Source organism: Nomascus leucogenys, chromosome 3 (assembly GCF_006542625.1).
Source record: "Nomascus leucogenys isolate Asia chromosome 3, Asia_NLE_v1, whole genome shotgun sequence".
In the NCBI taxonomy this organism is placed as follows: Eukaryota; Metazoa; Chordata; class Mammalia; order Primates; family Hylobatidae; genus Nomascus; species Nomascus leucogenys.
The window spans coordinates 39,468,008-39,494,646 of record NC_044383.1 but is presented as its reverse complement, the minus strand read 5'-3'; the positions used below and the strand labels follow the sequence as shown (position 1 = coordinate 39,494,646).

The 26,639-nt window shown below is 42.1% G+C and overlaps 1 protein-coding gene across 4 annotated transcripts in view; it reads left to right on the top strand.

The window, feature by feature from the left end:
- PLCE1 (phospholipase C epsilon 1) overlaps positions 1-26,639 on the top strand; it is a 345,535-nt gene that overhangs the window by 90,085 nt on the left and 228,811 nt on the right. For 2 of the 4 annotated variants that reach the window (XM_003255240.3, XM_030809244.1), the window contains exon 1: positions 5,744-6,097. The exons of the other annotated variants lie outside the window; for them this stretch is intronic. In XM_003255240.3, the coding sequence (XP_003255288.2) occupies positions 5,816-6,097 (282 nt within the window). In that variant the 5' untranslated portion in view covers positions 5,744-5,815. Of the gene's footprint in view, positions 1-5,743; positions 6,098-26,639 lie in introns of those variants that run through there. 4 annotated transcript variants of the gene reach the window in all.

Here is a 26,639-nt window from a genome sequence, read left to right as displayed (position 1 = left end):
ATCAGGGTGTATGTGAAAAATGGGACACTGCCTCAAATGTTTAGCAGTACTTAAAGACCCTTAATATTACTGATTCCAATAATTAATCTGTATTCTGATGTCTAAATATGTCTGTCGTTTTCGTCAGCCCATTTTTATGGGGCCCACAGCATATGCTTGCCAGTTCCCTAAACAACCTATACAGGAGACACTGTTATCATCTCCTTTTACAGAAGAGGAAAGTGAGGGCTAGGGAAGATAAACTATTTGCCCAGCGTTCCACACTAGCATGTGACAGACCGGAACCTGCACCCGGACACCCATTTGCCCTGCTGTGCAGCCCCTCTCATTTCTGGCCTAAAGATAGCCAACAGCAGGTTCCTCTGATTCGCTGGAAGTATTTTTCCTATTAGGTATAGTGTGTGCTTGGACTTTGGAGGCTTCATTTTGATGTTGTGCTCAGTATGCCACAATTAAAGAATTATCCTAATTTTAAGATCATCTTTCCAGAGAGTCTTTCAGAACTTCAGGATAACCAAGTACAGTCTGAATGACATTTGCCAAGTGTTGGCCTTGGAAAATTTATTGCTTCAACGGGGCCTGTTGCCAGTAACGATTGGCCGACTTTTTTCTTGCCTAGCAAAGACTTTCATTCTGTAAAGGTAACTGAGAGTTTGTAGTTAAGATCTTGGACTCTGGACAGTGAACACGGTTCAAGTCCTGCCTTAATAATAGAACCTTCCACATAGTATTATTGGGAGGATTAAAGGAGGCTATCACATAGGGCACTTAGCACCATGGGGTGCTTAGAAAGCTTTTAAGAATGGTAGCTGCTAAAACATACAATCCTTTAAAGCTGGACTTTGGGGTAAGGACTGCACTTCGACAACCAGCAGTAGCTGCCAACAGTTTAGATTGAGAGTGGCTCTGTGCAGCCAAGCCTCCTAAAGCCACCTGGAAGCTCTCCAGTCTGGACTTTGAAAATTTAAATATTTTTCAAATTTATTTTTGACCAAGTTTAAAGAAAAGGGATTCCCACAGTGTGAAAGGGGCTGCCATAGCTTTGCCATTTCCCCTGAGGAGGGGCCTGAGGGAAGCTTCTTTTTGTTGGTGGAAGAAATGAGGGGAGAGGGCAAGAGTTTGGGGTAGGGAAGAACTGGACTGGAAGCTAAGTCTGGTCCTCTTTAGTCTGCCTCTTCAGGCCCCCATCCCTGGCCACCTATTCCTCTTCTGTAAAACTAGGGCACTGGACTAAGAGGCCCTTCCTGTGCTGACATTCTGTGAAACCATAAACTCTTGTCTTGAGCTACAGTTTAATGTGAGCCCTCAGGGCCGTTGTAGGTCTGGGCCATTGGAAAGATGTCTCTGCGTCTTTCATGTGAGTCAAGAGGTGGCTTCGTCTTTTATCTTGTCTGGTGTCCATACATCCCAGCTTTAAATTCCTCTTAAAATTTGGAGCCAGGGAAAAATTTCTCTTGCTGCTTGAATCTTCACACTGTTTCTGATTGGACAATGCCAGTGATACACCTCAGGGTATTTCTGTTATTGCTTCATTTGCCAAGAATCTCAGAGCTAAATGCAGTGACCAGCAATTGTGGCTTCCCTCAAGTCAGGTCTCAAAATCTATTTTAAAACTGTATGTTGTTGTTTAATTTTATGTTCTTTAATGGAGAAGCCACATCAAATCCATTTGTGGCATTAAACAGGAAAAATCACCCATGCAGAATGACATAGTAAATAAATGCAGAAATGCATGAATACCCCTCCTGACTGTCAGCTGGCTCCTTCTCCGCCCCTAGTGAGTATGAAATTACAACAACAATAACAAATAAAATGTATAAAAGGACCTACTCTGGACCAGTCACTGTTCTAAGCAGTTTATATATATTTTCTCATTCAACAATCTTGTGTTTGGGGGTACTATTATTGTATTTATTTTAAAATGACAAGCAGGATTTGGGGGGACATTAGACCCTGCAAAATTCCTTTGACCTTGGGGGTCCTAGTGGCAGAGAGGCTTTGCCCCATCTGGTACTGGCTTGTTTATGTGGCTAATTAGTAAGCTAACCAAAGTCAAACAATCAAGAAAAAGACGAGGAGGAGGGGAGAATTGATGACCATAGAAGGCAGGAAAACCCTCTCTGGCTTCTAACTATCCTGAGATCTACTCTGAACTCCGGTACTGACTCGAGGAATCTGTGGAGTCTCAGAGGCAGTCCATATTTTGGAATGTGTATGGGGGTAGAGCTGTGCTTGGAGGAGTCATCCCAAGTTCCTGCAGACGGGTCTGTTAGGAGGCCAGCTGGGCTCCAGGGTGTTCCATGTCCATTGAGGCGCCCTGCCTACACCTGATGAGTTTGTAGAAACATTCCCCAGGGGTTGCCTGACTTCCAGGGCTGGCACTAAAGGAGGAATTAGACAGCCCATTTGACCACGAGTCCTAAATAGTTCCCGTGAAATATTCAGTGCTCTGCACTTACTTCTCTTAGCACTGAATGCCAGAACGGCCACTAGCAGGGGCAGGATGGGAAACTGTAGTGGCCTGTCACAAGCAGGCTCATCACCCAGGGCCTGGCCTTGAAGACAGACTGGGTAAGTATAGTCTTAATTTGGCCATTGTGCTCAACTGGCAATGTGCCCACAGTCAATATGCAGATGTCTAGATGTGGCCAAATAATAAGACAATTTTAAAAAACAAATAGTCGAGAATTTGCATATTCAAAACTATCTCTCAGTCAACAAATATTTGTTGAGCCACCCCCTGTGCCCAGTACGATGCCAGATCCTGGGGGGGTATGGCAGCAAGCAAGCTTGTTGGGGACCTACTGATGGGGAGCTCACAGTGAGCAGGCAGGCATGTGATTATTCTTCAGGCAGTGACTTCTGGTGTGGTTAAGTGCTGTGCTGGGGAAGCCTTGTCTTTTGGAATCGCTTTAGGTTGCTCTTTCTTTAATCTGGAGATGGTATCATTGCTCGAAACATTTTTGGAACTGCCCTTTAGGAATTGCCTTTAGAGCTGATTTGGGTCACATAGTAAAATCTGTCTTTTATTTTACAGCCACACCTAGCTTGTGACCAAAAATGGTATTGCCCAGCTTGACAACCCATTTTATTTTCTAGTCTTGGCTCTGACTTGCTTGTGAGCCAAAATTACATCCACCCTTTAAAGATGGATATTTATGACCACTGCGCATATTAGCAGTAATTTGGGTAATTTTGAAGCAATTTCTCACTTGCCCAAGCTCCCATTGTCCTTTATATCTCTGTTGTAACACTGTCCAATCTCTCTTGCAGCTGAATTACCTCCTTCTGCCTGTGTTTTCCCCACTAGGGTGGGGGCCTTGGAGGATAGGCCCATATGTCTACACTCTCTGCAGTGCCCAGCACGGAGCAGATGTTCAAAATGTGTATTTATTATAATTGAACGTATGGGTTGAATTGAAAGGAATCCAAGAGGTGTCTCAGGATTGCTCTGAGTAACAGGAGCACTGTTGGAATGATGGGCAGCCCAGTGGGCTCTGGAATCTCACAGGTCTGGCTCCAAACCCTATTTGTCCCCTTGACCAGCTGTGTGGCCCTATGCAAATCATTCTTTCCCTCAGATCCTTTATTTCCTCATCTGTGGAATAGAGATAATAATACTTGCCTTACTGGGGCAATTATAAAGACAAGTGGAATATTCACATAGTGCCCTAAGCACGGTGCCTAAATGGAGGTGATTAGTATTCTTGTAATATTGGAGCGAATTCTCATTTGGATGCATAAATTCTGATTTAAAAAAAACTCACCCAGAAGTCACATTATTTAAAATCATTTGCTGGCCAAGCACAGTGGCTCATGCCTGTAATCCCAGCCTTTTGGGAGGCCAAGCATGAGGATTACTTGGAGTTTGAGACCAGCCTGGGAAACATAGTGAGACCCTGTTGCTATAAAGTTTTTTAAAAAATTAGCCAGGTGTGGTGTCTTGCACCTGTGGTCCTAGCTACTCAGGAGGCTGAGGTGGGAAAATCACTTGAGCCTGAAAGATCGAGGCTGCAGTGAGCTGTGATCACGCCACTGCACTCCAGCTTGGATGACAGAGCGAGACCCTGTCTTAAAAAAAAAAAAAAAGAAAAATCATTTATCATAGAAAATGTATTCTGCAAGGAATCCTAAAGCCCATCCAAGTCCAACCTCCCAATTTTCTTTTTCTTTTGTAGAGAGAGGGTCTTGCTCTGACGTCCAGGCTGGAGTGCAGTGGTGTGATCACAGCTGTAACCTCAATCTCCTGGGCTCAAGTTATCCTCCCACCTCAGCCTGTCAAGTAGCGGAGACTACAGGCGCACACCACCACGCCCAGCTAATTTTAATGTTTGTAGAGGCGGTGGGGGAGGGGTCTTACCATGTTGACCAGGAAGGTCTTGAACTCCTGAGCTCAAGCCATCCTCCCACTTCGTCCTCCCAAAGTGTTGGGATTACAGGTATGAGTCACCATGCCTGTCCCCAACCTCCTAATATTAATGAGATTCAAAAAGGGAAGTGGACTGACTAAAGTCATTGGTTCATTACAGAACTGGGCCAGGCCAGAGCTGTTTTCATGTGACGTTTGATACTTACCCCTACATTTGGAGGTCCCACCTTCCTTGCAAGGGTCTTGCATTTAGGCCAGGAGCTCTGGATACTGGCACTTCTGGACAATGGTAGCCAAGAATTTAGGATATGCACTTGGGGAGCCACAGCACATGCTTTGCACACCCTTTTGCAGCAACGCTTTGTCCCTCTGCAGAGTGTTGAGCATGCTGTGGTTGTGTAGCTCACAAAGCTGGCATAAGCAATACAAACTGGTGGTTAGGAAGCATGCTGACAAACCTGATACCATTACTTACCAGCTTACCACTACTTGACCTCTCTGAGCTTCACCTTCTTCACCTGTAGCATAGGAACAATAATGGAATCCACCCCATAGGGTTGTTGTGAGGGTTAAATGAGATAATGCATGAAAGTGCTTACACATTGCCTGGCACAGGATAAACACTTCTTAAAATTTACTATTATAATCAGTAATACATACAAACCAAATATTCTGCCTTTGGCGTCTCCACTAGTCTCAAGCTAACCTCTAATCTGCAATGAAGCCTTACCTGGTCTCTCTTCCAAGCAGGTGCTATTGACAGACTTTTACCCCTCCCTTCACAAACATGACCTCTCACATCTCCTGTTTCACCCCAACCAGGGACCACAAGATCCTAAAGTAATCAATAGCAGTTGCCCATCAATAATAGGGCTAGGAACTCCTGGGTTTTCTTGTTCATCATCAGTTATAGGAAGAAAAATTGACCACTGGCTTAAACAAATACTGCCTTTCTTAGGAGTTGTCTTTACTTTGAAGGCACTTAGACCGTTGGGAGGCTCTGCTATTCTGCAGCATGGCAGGTGCCCACATGCCTGGATGGCTGCCTTCTATTATTATTCCCTTGATACTGGGTTCTTTGCACATGTATACACTTTGGGTTCTATTTGCTACCCTTTTTTTTAAACTTGACTAAAACAATGAGTAATTGGGAAGTTCTGGATTTCTATTTGGAAAACAAATTGATGAGATCAGAAAAATCCAAGTAATCCTAAATTTACAGAAGCCAGATTACTAAAACCCAAGGACATTTTTTTTTTAATGTAGAAAAGTTATATTTCACAGAGGTTTTTGCAATGCCCTGACTCTGGATCGCAGCCCTCCCTCGATTCTGGGTATTACATCATTTCATTTCAGCTAATGTAAACACTCATCACCCTGCACGTTGCAGGATTTTTCACTATGATTTGAGATTGGGCTTCATTCAGTGGGTCGTTGTGGTGATTAATGGTTTCAGGAGGAAGTGCAGCAGGAAGAGACTTTGCAGGAATGGAAGAGGTGAGGCAGCTCCATGTGAGATTCTGCAAAGGGATTAAGATTTGGCACCAGGCTTGGTTTCTGTGCAGCCTCTTAGGCAGAGAGCCCCAGGAGAGGGAAGCAGGCTGTCAGCTGTGGCTTTGCACGCTCTCAGCTGCCTTGAAGGTTGGTTGGCTCTTCCCGCTCTCTGAGGTACCCAATTTTACCTTGTTAAAGGATGGATGTGGATGCTGGAGGCTTAAAGAAGACCAGGTAAGGGTTCTTGTTGTCTAAGAAATCCCCCGGTGTTCTTAATGCATGGAATCCTGGGGACTGTTTCTTTACAAGTACCATTGTGCAGTTTTAGCCAAAATACAATTCCTCTGAGACATTTTACAAAGAGGATCAGAGAAGTTTCTTTCCTTGTTAAGAAAGTTTCTAAAGTGTTTTAACCTAAAATGTTTAACTATAGAGATACAAATTATTTTTCTTGCTATGCAATTCAGCTTTGAGATATTTTTTTTGCATGTTAATCTACAAGATCTCGATAGGTATCCTGAGAGTTTATTAGATGTTTGTTTTCATTCCTTTTGCAATGGCCTATGGTATATTATGTATCAACATTTAATATGATGAAAACTTCTCACTCATTATATTCTTCAGGATACTCGCTTTTGAATAAGTTGCTCTTCTTTTTGCAGATTTGGTTTATTGCTTTCTTTTTTACCTTTTGGCTTTTGTGATTATAATACTAATAAGGAATATCCTGAAGTAGTTATAGTTTTTTTTCTAAGAGGAAAAAACTATACTCAGGAGTTAAATGCAAACATTTGATAGCATCCCTGATTAAAATGGACTACATGTTTTTTGGTATTTCAAATATGCTTTTAAAAAAATGTTCAGTGTAAATGTCCATAGTTTGTGGGAAAGGTAATGCAGTTTATCTGAGTGGTCATTTACTTATAAACATTAAAATGATATTAGACCTTTGATAAGATTAGCTGAAGAAGAGGTCATTGAAAGTAGTAGTTTTCTGCTTACCACCAACTCAATTCCAAATTCTGTTTCTTTTCTTAAAAAAAAAAAATGGAGTTAAAAATAACCCAGAATAAAACTTGAAAACTGTTTTGTTTCTCTGTATTTGGCTAACTTCATCCCAAAGTACTGTGTTTAAGGAATTCAAGCTATGAAGACTACTCTTGAAATGGCTCGCATAATTCTATCTGCGAATTTCCATAATCCTTTTCAAGAGCATATGATGTTTTATGAGTATTAGGGTTAACAATTTCAATTAAGTGTTCATTCCTTCTACAACCCTGAGAGATGGATAACAACCCTCAGAAAAATAACATGAGAAATTGTGTCAGTGTCCTGACGCAGGTTCATTTTTCCTGTCCAAAGTAGTGTGGAAAGGGGGCATTTGGCATCTCTCCTTCCTATGGAAGGTGCGGAGTGTCTTGGTGGAAGTGAATGTCTGTGGTCGTTGTCGTAGATGGATAGATGCAGGGACTCCTGATCACTTTAATTTATTGGAAATCAAATGTTTTCATTAGATGTAGGGGACTGTGACTCTCCAGCTTTGGTTGAGTGAGACGAGGTCTATGCACCCAGTGGTTCTTCTTGTTTTTGTTCGGTGAGCCCTTTCAGTCTATGTCGTCCTGTTTTTCTTTTTGGAAACAGACTGGCAGCAGTCTCTTGCGTTTTGTAGTACTTTAATCTAGCATTTTAACGATTGTGTTTTCTTTTAGTGGGATGGCTAATAGTAAGGTTGGCTTGAGCCTCAATTTGAGAATGTGTGAGAGTAGCTGTAATCTTTAGGAAAAGAAAATCATTCCAAGAGTTAAAGCATGCAGACTCTTAATTGTGCTGTGTCCATTCTCCTATTTTTGAGGAATCTAGACAAGCTATTGTTACAAATGCTTTTCCTCAAATGTTTTCAGAAGACCAAAACAAAAATATAATTTTTTGTCAGTGTATTACATTATCCTCATTCTGTCTTTTTTCTCCTTATCTGTCATTTTGGAGACAGGGAAAATTGTTCAGGTAAACAATTGAGAAACAATTGCCAGGAACATCTGGGAACAGTTGCCATGGATTATCTTTTCCTTCTTAATGTGATCTTGATGAAGGTTTTACTTGTTTGCTCTTTTTATTTCTATTAAAATGGTAAGACATGTGCATGGTTGAAAAAAATTCAAACAGTACAAAAAGGGTAAACAATGAAAGCCTCCTCTATGGCATCTTAACACTCAGTTCTTCCCTCAGCAGTAAACAATGCTTTAGATCTGTGCTTTTCAAACTTTCGTATGCATAAGCAACACCGGCAGAGTTGGTTACAACACAGTTTCTGAGGCTCTTTGGGGTGTGAGAAGTAGATTGAGAGGGGAGAGAAAGATAACTATAGTTCATTATATAACTATAGTCTATAGTACCTAAGAGACAGGTGGAATTTGAGGATTCTAGTGACAGCAGGAGACAGGGGTATAAAGAAAAAAAGACTGTGGAGTTTCTTAGGAATTGAAAATGCTCTTGAGATAGTTGACAATGAAGAGTAAGGAGCCAGGGTCATGAAACAGAGTATTAGAGTAGTGAAGAAATGCAAGGAGCTTCAGCATAAAAATGCCATCAGGAGAGGCCCAGTGGGTGGAAATAGGGAAATAGTCAATAGTTAATGGAAAATATAGCAGTAGAAGGGGGTTATGGGCCACCTGACAAGGATAATGGGATTGAGCTGGAAACTGGAATAGGACTGGCCAAGCTAAAAAAAAAAATCAGGCCAATTAGCAATAATGAGAGTGTTTATTCACTTGTAGATTGGCAAAATACCTCCCTGGAATGAACTAGGACAAATGATCATTTCCTGTGCTAATGATTTTATAGCAGAAAAGAAAAAGAAATACCGTAGAAGGTACAGGGAGGTGTCTGTGGGTGAGCCATGTAATTTAATAACCCTAAGAAATGTAAGATTAACGGTCTGATGCAAGGAATGGAAAACCAAGATAATGTATACCTGATGAGAATTTTAAAAGCATGAATAGTAATTATGAAAAATAGTCAATAAACCTCAAGGATCTTGTCAATGAATTTTTTTTTAAAGGTTACCTACCAAACACCTTTTCAGAAATACAAAATATGACAAGATTCAAAAAATCATTTTGAGAGGCACGAGTGAGAAGAACTAGATTTTTTTCCCTACTCCACCTTCTTTGTCCAATAAAGTAAGAATAAACAACCGACGCTAAACACTTTCTTTGTGGCAGGTATTGTGTGAAATCCTTTATGTTCCTTAATTTATTTTGCCCTTATAGCTCTGGAGATTGGGATCATAATTATTATTTACAGATACAGTGCAAAGAGAATTGCTCAAGGAAGAGCATATTCCTTCATAAGGAAGGGACATCTTTGAAAAAATAGGAAGTTCAGTTGGAAAACCAGAGAAACCCACCTAGAAAGCCCAGTAAAAAAGTTCACATAATTTAAGGAGCATTCTATAAGAAACTGACATTAAAGCAAAAATAAGAGAGACTTTTATAGGAATCAAAGTGAAGGAACCAGGCAAAGATCCAGCAGAACCTTTGCAGATGCTCAGAATACTCCTTGGGCGATAGAGAAGGGAGCCAGCAGACACAATAAATTATTTGCCTTGGTCTTTTCAGAAAAATATATCAAAATCATCTTTAGAAGCAGAGGTACTAGACCAAAAAGTAGTAAATGAACAGAATGTTCTAGACTGAGTTGACAAACTGGATATGGATAAATCACAGGGACAGGCTGGCATTCATCCAAGAGTTCTAAAGGAATTCAAGGGTGAAATCATGGGGCTGTTGTTAAAAGCAACTCATTTTTACTTTCGAAAGTCTAGCAACCCTCTAAACCTTGGTTGCCTGGTAAAATTGCCCAGCTCCATCTCCCTGCAGTACATTATTTAAACATAAATTATAATATGTATGTAAAATGTAAAATATAATAAATCAAATAATGTTTTCAATAACTGTGATTTTGAATCCCAAACCATGTCATGTCACTGTTTTGAAAGTCTTTGTGAACATTTCATTCTTGAAATTGCTGAGAATTACCAGCCCCTTACAATCATGTAAAATAAGTTTACAATTCATGTGAACTCAGTAGCAAAAGCTCAAAGAAACAAATAGGCAGTGACTCAGTTGCAAGAAAGTATTCATCATACAATGTTACTTCACTAAAGGGGGAAAAGAATCCTGCAGCCTCAGAAACAGACAGTCAGTGTCCATTAATTAAGTAAATGCCATGTGAAGGATTTGAAAACGAATCAGCTTTTGAGTTCCTAGCTGCACAGTCCCACTGCCCAATTTGCCTGGTGGTCTCGCCCTGCTCTCATTTATCTCCGGCCTTCTTCCATTTCTTGTGGTCTTGACTCCACCTAGCTCTGCGGCCCAGGTGCTCTGTTCTCTGCTTTACTGCGGGTGGCCCTAGTTTTCTATCACCCATGACCTGCACTCTGTGTCGCAGAATAGAATAGTGATGGTGGTCTGGGAAGACAGAATTTGTGCTGGGTAAGACAGAGAGCCAAGTACAGGGTTTGTCAGAGTCAAAAGCTAGCGGTAAACCAGAGATGTGGAGTGGAGATGAAGGTCATTCAGTCATTTGATTGGTATTTCTTTTGAGCTCCTAGAATGTACCAGGCATTGCACGGGGGATACAAATATGAACAAGACAGCCGCCGTGATAGAGAGAAACCAGTAAACAATTACAGTAGAGCAGAGTTTCTCAACCTAGACACTAGGTTGACATCCAATTATTTCCTAGAGGCAAAATTGCCTCTGTTTGAGAACTACTGTGGGAGAGTATGATAGGTGCATGAATGGAGAAAGAATAGGCTGTAATGGGAGTTCATAGCAGGGCTTCCTAATGCAGACCTGGAGGTGAAGAGAGACTGCCTAGAGGAAGTGATATCCTACAAGACATCTGCAGGGTGAGTATCCCTCATGTGAAAGTTGGAAGCGGCCAGTCAAGGAAGGGAACGACTAGACCTGGAGACCAGAGGGAGGAAGACCTGGGTCAGCCATGGGTAACTACTCTTACCAGTGGTGGACACTCCTTTTGGTGCCAGCCTTATCAATCCCAAGCGCCAGAGTTTCACACCCGGCATCTGCCAGCATGCTTTCGGAGGCTGTGCTCCTGCACGTAGCTGCCACTAGATGAGGAGTGATGTTGGTTTAGAGATCCTTAGGCTTAGTGGTCTCGGGTGCAAAAGGGGAGGAAATCGGTATCTAATTCCATAGAAGCAGAATTCTCACTAAATTAACTGCCCCTTTCAGCTCCAATGCCTATTTTTGATTAGCTAAATCTAAGTTCATTTGACCAAGATTAAAAACTTATTAGCAAAAAAACTTCTTTTCTTACATGGCTACTCCACAAACTGTTTCCAACTGCTGGTAACTGCAGACCATTTTGGCAACTGTTCAGCAAAGAATACATTGTAATCATCCTTAAAATACCTCCTTTTTCTCTCTATTTGCTCTATAGCTGGCTCCTTTCTAGAGAGAGACTGGTCTGTATTTCTGCCAGTAAAGGCCCGTTGGCCACATGCTGGGTCAGCCTCGGGACTCATGCAATGACAGGCACTTTCAAGAAAGATGCACTTTGTGTCTTCACATCGTAGGATCCCCTCTGCAGCATGCCTTTTCCTATTGTCTCCTTGATCCCCTTGTCCCTCAGGGGCCCTTCAATTTCTTTCTTTCTTTTTTTAAATTGTTTTGCTTTGGTTTTGGTTTTGAGACAGGATCTCTCTCTGTCACCCAGGCTGGAGTGCAGTGGCACAATCTTGGCTCACTGTAACCTCCACCTTCCAGGTTCAAGCGATCCTCTCACCTCAGCCTCCTGAGTAGCGGGGACTATAGGCATGCACCACTGCACCTGGCTAATTTTTGTAGTTTTTGTAGAAATGAGGTTTCATTATGTTGCCCAGGCTGGAAGTTTCTTAATCATAGTGATTGACATTCAGCACTTGCTGTGTGTCACCAGCCACAGGGCCGCATGGGAGAGGAGAGAGAGACACTAAAAGGTAGGAGAAAAGAAAATTAAAGCCTAGCACCATACTAGCCACTTCAAGTAAGCTATTTCCCTGAATACTTCCAGAAAACCCTTAATGGGTGATGTCTTCCTCACTTTACAGATGAGGACCAGGCCTGATTTTATACAGCTGTTAAGGGGTACAGGTGGGATTTGAGCCCTTTGTTAGACCCTGAAGCCCATGTTCCTTCTACTTCTGTGTTCTGGAGGAACTAACCAGGCCAGTGGGCCTTTTTGTGGCCCAGCTCCCAGGCCATTAGGACAGTATCATCAGGGGTCTTCAGGCTGCAAGGCAGATCTGGACTTGAGGGAGGCTGTCATCTTCAGCTGTTGTTGGGGGCTTCTTGTGATCTACATACATCCTTATTTGGGCCATCACTTCATTGCCCATTCCCAGATTGCTGAGATGGCTTCAAAAGCAAGGACCCCGGTTCTCCTTACCCTCACAGCTGTCCCACTGCCTGTTCCCAGGGCAGTATGGAATGATGTTAAAGATTCCAGAACCAGGATTTAGAAAATATGGAGACTAGGTACCTCTACCCTCCACTTGCTAACACACTCAAAACCAAGCAACAAGTAAATCTGTTGCTTATCCAACAGATTCTTTTGCAAAATGATAAACCAGCTTTATTAGTCCATTTTCATCCTGCTAATAAAGACATACTGAAGACTGGGTAATTTATAAAGGAAAGAGATTTAATTGACTCACAGTTCTGAAGGGCTGGGAAGGCCTCATGAAACTTAATCACAGCAGAAGAGGAAGCAAACATGTCCTTCACCTGGTGGCAGCAAGGAGAAGTACCAAGCAAAAGGGGGAAAAGCCCCTTATAAAACCATCAGATTTCATGAGAAATCACTCACTATCATGAGAACAGCATGAGGGTGACTGCCCCCATGATTCAATTACCTCCCACCTGGTCCCTCCCACGACATGTGGGGATTATAGGAATTACAATTCAAGATGAGATTTGAGTGGGGACACAACCAAACCATGTCACCAACCATAAACCCTACCTGATTGTCTCAACTGATTGCCCTGGGCATGAAATCACATAATGGTTATGAAGACAGGCTGAAAAGATGCACAACTTACCGTCGTAAAGAGATACTATGTAAACAATAAAGGGGAAAAATTCCTCATTGAATTGGCTTATAGGAGAGACGTGTTTGCTAAGCAAAGGGATGAAGGTGACTCCATAAGAAGGTGAGTTCTAGAGAGAAACATTCATATCAGCGAGTCTGACTTCCGCATGAGGCTAGCAATTGGAACCTCTAATAAAGGGAAACTTTCTATACTTAGGTAATAATGACATTTTGGGCACAAGGCATTGTGGCTTCTATGAAAGAAAGTACCAAGAAGGTTATAACTGAAAGGATCACACTGATTACCCAACTACCCCTCTCCTTTAACTGATGATGAAACTGAGGACCAGAGACATGGATGGGTAGACCAAGTTCATGTGTAGTCAGAGCTAAAGCTAAGGCTACTCGACCTATAAATAGAGGTTTGTTTACACTGTGTATGTGGGAGAAGGGAAACCCTAGAATATCTTTTATTTAGATTTTACTTGAAAATTATCTTTGTAGGGAGATTATGTCTCCCTCCAGAGGCTCTTAAAGATTTGGTCATCATGGACTGGAGGTATGCTGTGTTGAAAAGATTAGGACCTGTGCTGAAGAAAGCACCACGTAGGCACACATCAAGGGGAAAAAAATGATTTTTTTTCACAGAATTTATTCATTAATAAATCTATTCCTTTATTCAACCAATATTTACTGTGCACCCACAACAGTGTGCCAAGCATGATGCTAAGTGCCAGGATGTAGAGTAGACAGACAAGCCTCCTTCCCTTTGAGCTTCCAGTCTAGCTGTGACCAGACTTAGGCTGAAATGATTAAGGAAGGTATCCAGTGAGCTACGAAAGGTAGTAAGGTGGAGCTTAACCATGAGAACTCCTGAGAGGCCTATTTGAGACAGGGATGTAACAAATGGGTTTCAAAATGGGTGATTCCAAGTAAAAGCATTAAGCTTGGTGGTCTAGCATTTTGGAAAGTTCAGCTATTTGCACAGAAAGGAAAAATGTCAAAATAAGGGAACCCAGCAGGAGCCTTCTGCCATCGTCCAAGTATGTGGTGCTGAGCCTTTAGCCAGAGCTGGGGCAGTCAGAATGGAGAGGAAATGTGTCATCTGAGTCATGCTCCAAAGTAGCATTGGCTGCCTGGCCTAGAGGTTGAAGGAGAGGAAAGAGACAAACGTGGTGCTGAGGTTTCTGACCTACAGCAGCGGACAGGCGAATAGAGATGAGATTATGGAGACAGTGTGGATATTTGAGGAAAGTGACAAGGTCAATTTGAAGCAGCCTGATTCGGAAGGGACCGGAGGATGGTCCAGGTGAGCTGTCCTCACAACAGCTGCTTAGCCCTACTTGGATAAGTACATTTAGGACCCTTAGGAAGAGAATGACTTTTCATGTCGTCAAGGAGACTGAACTCACGTGGAAGACAAGTAGTTGCAGAACAAAACGGAAGATTGCTGGGGATTCACCATTCCTTCCTTTTTTAACAAAAACTTCTTATTGTGTAAAATTTTAAACAAACACAAAAATACAGAGAATAGTATAATGACCCCCTCTTTACCCATCACCTAGCTTCAACATTTATAAACATTGACAATATTGTTTTATCAATCTCCCCTCAGGAGCATTTCCCCTCTACCTTGCTGGAGTATTTAAATCCTAGATTTTATATCACTTCATGCATAAATACTTCATAGTATATTTTTAATAAATAGAGACTTTATAAAATACAGAACTGCAATATTACCATACCTAAATAAATCTTTCCAAATTATGATTTAATGACAAGCCTATATTCAGACTTCCCTGGTTGTCTTTAAAATGGCTTTTAATATTTGGTTTTTGGAACAGGAATCAGAGGAGGTCCAAATATTACATTTGACTGATATGTCTCGTGAATCTTTTCATCTCTAATAGATTATCTCTTTTTATTCTCTCTTTATACTTACTGAAGAATCTGTGGCGATGGACCTGTACGACATTCAGCTTTCTTTGGAACACCTTGAGTTACTTCCTATGAGTACAACAGGCATAAAATTGTTAGGTAATTCTGCAATGACCTATCTTGTATTCCTTCTGTTTTAGGATTCTCAGTCCTCCATAGCTGATACTGCTCGTGGTTCTAGGGAGCTGAGTGCCAGGCTGTGCAAGGGTAGCAAGCATTTTCTTTACTAGAGGTATATTGAGAGCACAGCACGTGCGAGGCCGTGCCAGGCCATCTGGGAAATGCAGGCAAAGTGGAAGTGCCTTTGCTCGGCTCCAAGGAGCTTATCAAGAATTTGGAAGAAAGAAGATTGCATGAAACTAACAGATTAACACAGGCAACTCAGTGTTGGGAAGTCAAGTAAAGCTACACTTGGCTCAAACCCCAACCTTGACTCTTAACAGCTGGGTGTTGGTGAACAAGTCACTTTATATTTCTGAACCTAATTCCTCTTCTTTAAAACAGCGAGGAAAAACTCTGCCTACTTCAGGATTATATGAAAAGCCGGCAGCATGGGCCCTGGAGTTAGACTTTAAACCTGCTTCCTTCTGATATTAAGTGCCTGCAGTCAGTGGGCACTTTACTCCATGCCAGTCCTGCGCTCAGTACTTCACACACATTACCTCATTTTAGGCCTCTCAGCAACCCTGTTTTACAGATCACAAAACTGAGGCTTAGAGAAGCAGTTTGCGTACATTTACCTACTTAGTGAATTAGGATTTAAACCCAGACAAAGTCAAAGCTCAAACTTTAAACTGCCAAAATATATTATTTCTCTCAAACACGTATGTCAAGGTTCAGTATTCTTGTTTATAAGGAGGGAGCTATCATATCAACTTTATGGAATTATCATGGAAATTAAATAAGACAAAAGGTACTCAACAGATGACAAATGCTCAAAAGTATTTGTTTTCATGGTTGTTATTGTATCAATGGTTGAACAAGTCTGTAAAACATGAAATTGTACAGAACCATCTATAAACATAATAGGAACATGGAAAATGGAGACATTAACTTGCATTGAGGCCCTTATGGTGAGAGAAGGGGCAGGGAGGATCCAGTGGGTCTTTGGTTATCACAGGAGATAAAAGCACATTCTAGGATGGGGGAGCAGCTCAAGCAGGGAGACTAGATGAATGGGGTGTTAAATACCCTCTTTAAACTTCCTATTTGTCCAGTTAATGCCAGTGAGGGTTTAATGGTCAGGGAGAATACACATGTGCACCCCTGACGCCATTAAGAAGACTGCGTGGGAAATTACAAAAAGAGGCTGTGATGAAGAGCCTGGTGCTCTGGGTGGGTCTCAGCACAACCTCTGTCTGGTCCTGTGGTCTCAGCAAGTTACTAAACTTCTTTGCATCTCATTTTCTTTCCAGGTAAAACAGAGATCATAAAGGACTTTATGATATAGGCTATCCAGGGATGTTTGGGGAATTAGATGAAATATTATAGGGAAAGATAGTGCCGGAAAGACCCAGGGCAGAAATCAAGAGAAGTCAAGAACTGAAGTCCTTCCATTCCCACCTCTATGTCACCTTCCCTGCTTCTATTGAGGTTGCAGTCTCCACCACCCCCTCACCCTCCTTAACTCAGGGGTACCACAGAGTTAGGCTGCTAAAGTGACATAGTGAAAATGTTCTCAAGGGTTCCCTCCTCTCTGCAGAAACAGGACCCTGGGTAATACATGTGAGAATCAAGAGGAGAGAGGTTGGATGTGCTCATCTAGGCTGGTTACTTGCTTTTGCTCCCCAAATTTTCTTGCGTAAGAAATTTATTCCCAATTTCTTGAAAAATTTAGAGGAGGGATATTTGGTGTAAAACAAGGTAATCTCTGGTCTTTGGGATGTTAACTGAGTCTCTTTTGGGGAAAGAGAAAGCAGGGAAGGTGATACAGAGGTGGGAATGGAAGAACTTCAGTTCTTGACTTCTCTTGGTTCTTCCCTGGGTCCTCCTGCAGGTAAGAGAGATTTTCAAGTCACTAACACTTTGGTGTGAGTTAATTGTGTCTGCTCTTCCTCATACTGTGTGCAGCCCACTATGGAAGATGGATGCAACAGGAATGGCCTGTTGTAAGACTGGTGAGCAATACCAGCCCGGGAGAGCATACAAGTTTCTGCAGGGGCCACAGGGGAGGGTTCCCTGTCTGGAATTGGAAGCTCAGATGGGGCTTCCTCCAGGAAACATTTAGAGATGGAGTGTGACTTAGCTGTAGTTACCACAAAGAGGGAACAGCATTTGCAGAAGCCTAGAAGTGAGAGAGAGGAGTGAGTCCATGATGGGTTTGGGACTCCTGTGGGGAGCTATTTCTGCAGATCCACAGGCCCCTCAGAGCTCTCCACAGAGGAAATATGGTCATTGTTTGTCAGAAGCCCTGCCGAGGCGGTGTGAGGCTTATGAGGAAATGGGGCATGAGACAGCGAGGCGCTAGAAGGGTACTTCCTAGCAGTCTCTCACCTGCGCACCTCACCCCTGTGTGCACAGCACATGGCTCACCCCTCGGGGCTTCGGTGTTCTCATGAATGAAATAAGGACTCAATTAAGTCCTTTCAGTTCCTCAGCTCTTTGGCTCTCTGAAAATATTTTTAAAGCTGAGGAAAAAAAAATCAAGTAATACTGAAAACAGATTTCAGTCCTTATTAGGTTGCAAAATGGAAACAGAGACAGAACCTGGTATTGAGAAATAATTCAAAGAAGCATTTAAGAAGAGACATCTTTGATATTGAGTAGATAAAGAATTTATGGCAATTCTAGTCTACACTGGGCTTGAGTTACCAACAAACAAGAAATGAATCAAAGGAGAAACCTGAGGAAGAGGAAAAAACCCCCCTCAGAAGCAAGTGGGCATTTGAAAACAAGTGACACAGGCGACCTCCTGTTGGTAGGGTGAGCTACTCGGTAAATACAGGGCCAGTGGCTGGCACAGGAAGACGTGCCAGAGTGATGGTGGCAGCAGGTGTGAGTCAGAGAGCCTGAGCTCTCTGGAGGGGCTGGCTTGCCTTTGGAGGCAGAGGTTGTGGGCACGGGAAGGATGTTGCCCCCTACTCTGTGGAGGCACTGAAGGGGTCTGGCCCAGAAGGCTGTTTGTAAAGCTGAGTGAATGCCACCTGGGCTGGGCAGAACTGGCATCTCTTGTGCGGTGGTGGGCATGTGATAGGAGACATGTACCCAGGACATGTACCCAGAGTTGCCTGGGGACCTCCAGGGCTATGAGTCAGAACCACTTGGATGAGTGGGGCTGCAGACTCTCTGCTGTGCCTGGTGAGAAGTGAGATTCTGACAGGGAATCTGAGAAAGGGGGGCAAATGGGTTTTTTCACCTTGGCATTTTAACATGAGCCAGATGCATTGAATCAGGCATTGGCATTGTCACATCAGTAGGAACAATAAGCATCTGTTCTATGCCAAGCATTAGGCTGTGCCCATTATCTACATTATTCCCAGACCTCACAACAACCTGTCTAGGGGGCTTTGTTTTTAATCCCCATTTTACCCCATATTCCAGTGAGCCTCAGAAACATTGAGCCTTGAAACTAGTGAATTGCAGAAATGAGGAACCACACCCAAGTGTACCTGTTTCTCTATGAGAGCGACATGGTCTAGGTCGTGTTTTCCAATTCCAAGCAGTTGTACCAATGCCGTGCTCATAGTAATGTAAAACATAAGCAACATTGAGTATTATTGTTTTTAAGTTTTTACTTTAATAAATATTAAAATGATACCTTTGTCCCCTTTTGCATTTCGTTGATAACTAGTGAAGGTGAACAATGTGTCTGCCATCTGCCTTCTGGGTGGATTGTCTTCTTGGCTTTGCCCATTGCTAGGCAACTCACGTCACACGTGAGGACAATACGTTCCAGTGTGTTTGAGTGACCTGACCAAGGCCACACAGCTGGTTATCAGAGAGGCCTAGGCCAGAACTCGTGCCAGCGCCTCTCCCATGGCTATCCTGTCTGCATCCTCCACACCCAAGCCCTGGGCTGCACTCCCAGCTCCTCATCCTGGTGCCACGGTGGGTGGTATGAGAAGCCCACCCATTCCCAGGGACTATCCAGCAGGAAGACAGAACAGGCCAGGCAGCTCTTTGACCAAAGCGTCCCAGTGTGAAATCCATCTACAAAAAGCCCTGGAATCTCTTCTGATGAATAATAGGTAACCACTTAGGCATAGTTTAAAATAGTTTGGTTTGTTTTGAAATTTTTTAAAAATACAAAGAAGAAAAACAGTGGAGGAGGCAGATGGCATGTTTTAAAAGAGTTCTTGCTGGAGATTTTAAAAGCCAATATAAAAACTAGCTAATAAACTGTCCATCACAATCTAAAGATAGATATACCAAAAATTTCACTGGGGCACCTGGGGACAAGAACAGCTGTTACTGTGAATCTACTGTTTATTAGGCACTGACTGTCAGGCATCATGCTGACTTTCTGAGTCTTCTCACTTAGTCCTCACAACCACCTGATAAGACAGACACTGTTATTGTCATTATCACCATTTTACAGATAGGCAAACTGAGGCTTATTTTTACAAGATAAGTGGCAAAGCTGGGGCATGAACCTTGGGCCTGACTCCAGTGTTTGTGCTGTTAATTACTGATGCTACCAGACATGCTGAGAAAGCATCTAAGCCAGGGGAGTGACAGCAGCCCTCTGGCCTGCAAGAGAGCAATCGTTGTAAAAACAGATTATCCCAGCCACTTTGAATAATAGTTCTTGATCCAGAATAAAAGCACCCAAAGACCATTTGTCAAGATCCTTCCCTTCTTTTAGATTAACATCAGTGCCATGTTTCAGTTTCGGTAATTGAGGCTCAGGAAATTTGCTGTACAAACCACCATGGCACGTGTGTACCTATGTAACAAAACTGCATGTTCTGCACATGTACCCCAGAACTTAAAGCATAATTAAAAAAAGAAAGAAGTTTGCTGTAGGCAACTCTGAGTGTTGAGCCAAAATGAACCAAACTCAAGCATCTTGCCTCCTTCTATCCTTACCCACACTGCATGCACATGCACACACAATGCAACTCACACACCAAAACAGCTAAGAATAAAATGGGTTTGAATATCTCAAGCAAACAGTCGGTTGAAATTACAGACTGCAAGGCTAGTAGGCACCAGGCCAGGACATTCTCATTTCAGGTCTACCAACAAACTATCTCCTTTTTAAAAAGAAATGTCATTTTGATTTCAGCCATCCTTTCAGGAGGTTTTTCAGTGTAAATTCCTCTTAGCCTTCCTAAGTAAAAATGAAGAACAGCTGATCTTTGTCTTGTCCAATGTATGGTTTTCTCTGGAACTTTTATGAGCTGCGTAGGATGAGCAAGAGAGGAAGTGTTCTTTAAGAGAGTCAATGTGCGGCCACTCTCAGCTGCCTGGTGTTGCCTCTAGCAACTAAGATTTATTTTATAAACACATATATGGTCCTTACTGTGCAGCAGGCACTGCTCAAAACAGTGTACAAATAGTAACGTCCTCTTCACAACCCTATGAAGGGGAAAGTGAGGCAGAAAGGAGCTAATTAACTGGCCCGAAGTCACATCGCTAGAGTGGCAGGTGGGATCAGGGCTCAGGGAGCTTGCCTTCGGTGTGCATTATTCGTGGTTAGTAGTGTTGCCAGTTTCTTCTGACATAGGGTTGATTATCTTCATGCTGTTTTTCTCACACAGAGATTAAGCCTGAAGTTCATGTATTCCATGACCCTGGGGAGAAAAAGAAACCTAACTACAATAAGCAATGGGAAATGAGTCAGAGCCTGTTTATTTTGATGATTGATTTTGTGAGAGTGATTTGTCGAATGATTGAACCAAATGAATGATGGCCTTTTGCGGCTTCTGTTTGCCACTTTGATATCCCAGGATTTATTTCTTTTGATCTTCTAAGCCATCTAATTTAAATACCCACAAATTCAGATATTACGATTTATATTTGGCCTTCAGTCCCCCATCTGCATCTGGCACGGTGGACTCAACTACAGTTCACCTCTTGTGCATTTGACCTCTCACTCTAAAAATAAGGGCCAGATGAATGTTCATATTCCTTATAGAACAGATGATGGTTTTACTAGACAAGTGTGGTTTATACTTTAGAACAACAGCTGCACATATGGAATGAAATTATTTGAGTAGCCTATTTTCAAACCTTGACACATACATTTGGCTTAAAATTCAACATGCGCTTTCCCAAAAAGGAAGCACATGTAAACAGTCTTCTCATATATTATCCTGCACATCTGAATCCTATGTTTTATTTATTGGTTTCTCTTTGAGTCTGGAATATAATCAGTTGGAAACGAGAAAGGAAGCCCCATTCATTCGCTTCTTTGTGATGCCATGAAAACGATAGAATGTTTGAGCTGATGGAGGGCCTTGGAAATAATCAGAGGAGACCCTCTCATTTTATAGAAGGATTCTGAGGCCCAGAGAAGTGCAGTTTGCCTGGGTTCCTCCAGTCAAAGGTGGTAAACATGGGATTAAAATCAGGTTGCCTGACTCTAGGCCAACTGAGTTGGACAGTGTTGAGGTAAACTCTGAAAAGCTGGTGTTCCTGCCCACCACAGCTCCCCACCTGACCCCTCCAGCCTCAGTCAACACCCAGACACCAGGGATCACCTGTCAGTTATCTCAGACCAGAGATATCTCTTCAAGCTTCAGGCCTGTACTCCCTTTGTGTATTAGGCACTTATCACCACTCACCCAAACAATACATTGACTGATAGCGCCTCCCCATCTTCCTGATCATCTCCCCCAAACACACACACACACACACAAAACACTTTTAAGGCACAGACTCATTGTTCTCAAAAAGCAGTCTTGTTTACCTTAGTCCTTTTCTAAAATGCTGCCATTGTCCACTTCACTCACTCCCACTCATGTATCCCAATCATTTAGAATGATGTTGGCACACCAAAAGCACTCAATAAATATGTGTTGAATGAATGAAAGGCTCCTCATTTCCTACTAAAGAAATTAATCTCCATTTCTTAGCTTGGTGGTCAAGGCCCTTTATCATCTGGCACTAATCTTTTCCCATTTTGCTCACTTCATCCCTTCTGTCCTCTGCTAATTAAACAACCAAATAGCTCTTTTTTAAGGTAAAAATTTATTGTTTACCAATAAATACTCAACTTATTGAGTGTTTATGCCAAGCCTTTTTTCACCTTTTTATGAGTGTTAACTTGTTTAATTCACACAACAAACCTATAAGGTTGGTACTATCATTATTACCATTTTACAAATAAGGCAGTTGAGCCACAAGTTAACTTACCTCTCTATGATCACACTTTTAAGATGAGGCAGAGCTGGGATTCAAACTCAGGAAGTGTGGCTTCACATCCCATGCATGTAGCCACTATGCCATGGCTAGCTTTCCTATTGGTTTATTTTTAGTTATAAACTTCAACAGTCTGGAAGTACATAAAAAGTAACGATTTTTACCCACTTCAAAAAGAATTTAGATAATGTGTATTCTTCCAGATGGTTTTCTTATGTTAACTAGTATATTTACATAATTTTAAAACCAAAATTATACATACTACAACATGCCTTTTAAATTTACTATATTTTTGAGATCTTTCCATAAATATTCCTACACATATCTCTTACATATATCACAGCCTCATTATTTTTCATTGTTGCCTAGTATACTCTTGTATGGATACACACCATAATTTATTTTTTCAGTCCCTGTTCATGAACACTTCAGCTATTCCCAAGATTTTTCCCTTAGGAACAATGCTGGAGTGAGCATCTTTATATATCTATGTGTGTAATGCTAAATACTTCTGTAATTCAGATTCCTAAAAAATGTGATTGCTGAGTCTTGGGGTATACACACTTAAAACTGTGATAGATACTGATAAATGGCCCCCAAAATGCTGTCCTCCCACAAATAGTGTCTTGCAGTTTGCCAATTTATCCTCCCACAAATAGTGTCTTGCAATTTGCCATGATTCCCTTTTCCTCTGCACACAAATTCAGGAATTGAATGCTTCTGTCTTAACTGTTCCAGTCCTCTCCTCTCTGGGAGCTCATATTCTCTGCTTGTCATACCTCTATGCCTCTCTTTTTGCACAGTGAATGTATTTTTTCTTCCCATGCTGCTCCATAATATCAAATCCTCCTTGTTCACTCACTGGTGCTCATGTTGTCTCTGTTTCTGTCTCTCTCCTCTCTACCTCCTTGGTTATATAAACCCATAGTGGTTTCTTCGATACAATATTCACATCAAGGAGTCTCAGAGGCTACCTAGAGAAAAGTGAGTTCTGATTGTTCCTGGCAGTGGTGATGCTTTATGTGGTGCCAATTGGGTTGATGTTTGTAGCATCAGTATTTGGCTGTGTTGTTAAAGATGACCCCATTTTGTATCTGTTATTTAGGGCACAGCAGTGAGTGTGATTAGGAAAGGAACAAAGAGTTACAAAGGAAAGCAAAACTGGAGAAGAGCCTTTTAAATGATGAAGGAGTTGAGAAAAAGGAAGATAAAGGCAAGATGTTGCTGAACTCCTCCTTCATGCCACCCCCCTTGCTTGGTGCTTTACATACATTATTGCATTTAATCCCCCAGTGAGAACAGACTAAACAGATTAGGAATGGTCTGTCTGGAAGACAGGAGGAGGATGTGAGCAAAGTTTCTGAAGTCATAAATAGTTCTAGTGTAAAACTACAAAGATACCCCTTGAAGTTACAGCAGAGTGAGTTTAGGACAAGAGAAAGGTAGTAAGTAGTACTTCCAAATGGGGCTAGTAAACAGTGGACTCTGTAGCCAAACGTGTGAAAAGATGGACAATTTAAATAGCTTTTTTTTTTTTAAAAGTTTTAGATAACTGCATGGTACTACATTGCTACTAGATTTCTAATTGGAGTTAGGATGCTTGGAGTCTTTAGACATTCATATTGAGGTCAAGGAGTTTAACCATATGTACAGCCCTGTAGTCCATGAAGGTATCTGGGGGAGCAGGAGAGGACATTCGGGGCTTCCATCATCTCTCTTTAAATGAGAATCTCTCTACTTCTTATCTCTTGAAAGTTCCGGGCTTCTACATGAGATTTCCTTTGTGAGGGACAAAATAGTTGTTATTTATTTATTTTTTTTAAAGTCTACAAACGATTGCATTAGTTGTTTGACTCCACTATTGGAGACAAGCCGTGGGCTGGATGGACTGTGGATCTAACCAACGGGAGGAAATTTTACTCACGGACCAAGGCTCCACCATTGCTTCTCTCAATTCCATAGTACAAGCTAGAGTCTGACAGCCTTGTAGCTCAGCCCTGACCCCAGTGGGGTGAGGACTCGGTGAGGTGAGAGAAGGCAAGTGCAGTAGCAAGAACTGCTCCTGTTTCTGAAAGAACATCCCAGTCCATTGGTAAGGCCTCCTGGCCCCATTCCACCCTATCACAAGCAAGGTGGGAGCTCCCCTGCAGCCAGTGCCCCAAGTGCCTTGCCTACTGTGTGCCTTTGAAGGAAGAGTCAGGGAGGCCAGGAGCCTCAGCCTCAGCCCTGGCTCACAGGTTCTGTGCTGTCACTGAGCTACTTACTTCACCCCTACTCTTGCCTGGTCTTTCCCTTGGGCTGTGAGTCAGAAGACAGTGGTTGAAGTCTCTGCTTACCCATTTTGTAGCCATAAGATTCTCTAGCACTCTCAACCTCTTTCTAACCCATGGTTTCGTCTGTGTTTCTGTAACAACTCCTACTAATCAGGCTGCTAGGAGGACTGACTAAGATAATGCAAACAAAACACTTTTCAGGGTGCCTGCTGTGTGGTGAAGCCTCAGCAAATGGTAGTATTGGTGGCCATAGTTGGGTCATTTTTATACCCCTCCACCCCCTGCTTCCCCTGCTGATATCTTGGTTCCTAGCCCTGTGACTTGGAAGAGACTTGGGCTTCTGCTATGACACATGCTCCTGAGCCAGTAATCCCCAACCCTGACATCTGCCTGCTGCCTTCCAGTCCCATGGCTCGCCCCATCAATACTGATTTTCTGTCCTTGATTATACCTGCAGCGACATCACAAAGCACAATACATCATACACAGTGATACCCAGTAACAGCCCTCTTTGTATGTTACTGCATTTAAAAAAGAAATTTGTATCTTAAGAGCACTTCACGTATGTCGTTTCATATTTGATTGACTTCTTTTCTGCAATTGAAATGTAGAAATATCAATGACTTGTCCTAAGGTGCAGGCTTGCTAGTGATATAGACAAGCAGAAACCCAGGTCCTCTGATTCCCAACTTCTTGTTACCATTTCCTGCCATCTTTTGAGTTTTTGTATCTAGATATATTGGCCTTTGCTTTGATTTATATAAACTTGTAGGTTTCCCTGTGAATCTGGGAGCAGGATGAAGGTAAGAGTTTAACTTCTGCTTTGCAGTTATACTGTAGTCAGCTGCTAAAACATAAGAATACTATCTAGATATTAATGAAAAAAATATTATTTTTGACCTATTTTTGTTTCAAAATGTTCTGGACTTATCTCAATAAATAGCTGTTAAGATATTTATGAAATTTATTGCATTCCCCAAAATCTAAATAAATACCTGAGATAAAGAGAAAATGTGACCCACTTGAGGTTAGGAATTCAAGACCAGCCTGGTCAACATGGTGAAACCCCATCTCTACTAAAAATACAAAAATTAGCCATGCATGGTGGCACGTTCCTATAGTCGCAGCTACTTGGGAGGCTGAGGCAGGAGAATCGCTTGAACCTGGGAGGCAGAGGTTGCAGTGAGCCAAGATTGTGCCATGGTACTCCAGCCTGGGTGACAGAGCAAGACTCTGTCTCAAAGGAGAAAATATGGCCAAAAAATAAAATTAAATACAATAAAGCTAAAACTGCCTTAATAAATGGAAAATGGCATTAGGCTTATAAGAAAGGTATTCTACATAAAATATTTTGCCTCTGCAACCAGCAAATTCTACCATATTAAGGACATAGCAGTTTTGTCTCTCTGTGCCAAAAATCACAAGAACTTTTATTCTTGTTCTCATGATCCACTGCAATGTTCTCTATTCAGAAAGCTCTGGGATGGTTTTTTTTTTTTTTCCTGGCTCCTTTGATGTTCCTCAAACAAAGACTCTTGAAGTTGCAGATTTGATGTATGTTTTTAGACCAGTGCAGAGATGGGGTTCAGGGGAACATTTCACATGGGCTTTGATGTTAGAATCCTTTGGCAAATCATGTTTGCCTTGCAAAATGATATCAGGAGGATGGACCTTTTTTTTTTCTTTTTTCTTTCTTTTTTTTTTTTTTAGATAGAGTCTCGCTCTGTCGCCCAGGCTAGAGTGCAGTGGTGCGATCTCTGCCCACTGCAAGCTCCACCTCTGGGTTCATGCCATTCTCCTGTTTCAGCCTCCTGAGTATCTGGGACTACAGGCACTCGCCACAACACCCAGCTAATTTTTTTTTTTTCACCCAGCTAATTTTTTGTATTTTTTGTAGAGACCGGGTTTCACCGTGTTAGCCAGGATGGTCTTGATCTCCTGACCTTGTGATCCGCCTGTCTTGGCCTCCCAAAGTGCTGGGATTACAGGTGTGAGCCACCATGCCTGGCCAAGGATAGATCTTTTCTAAGGGTTGTCAAGGAAATAACCTCATGTGTAGAAAAAGTTTTATGCACAAATATATGTATCACAACAGCTTTACAATAGTGAAAACCTGGAAACAAATTAACAGTAATAAGAGAATGGTTACTTACACTGTTGTTAAA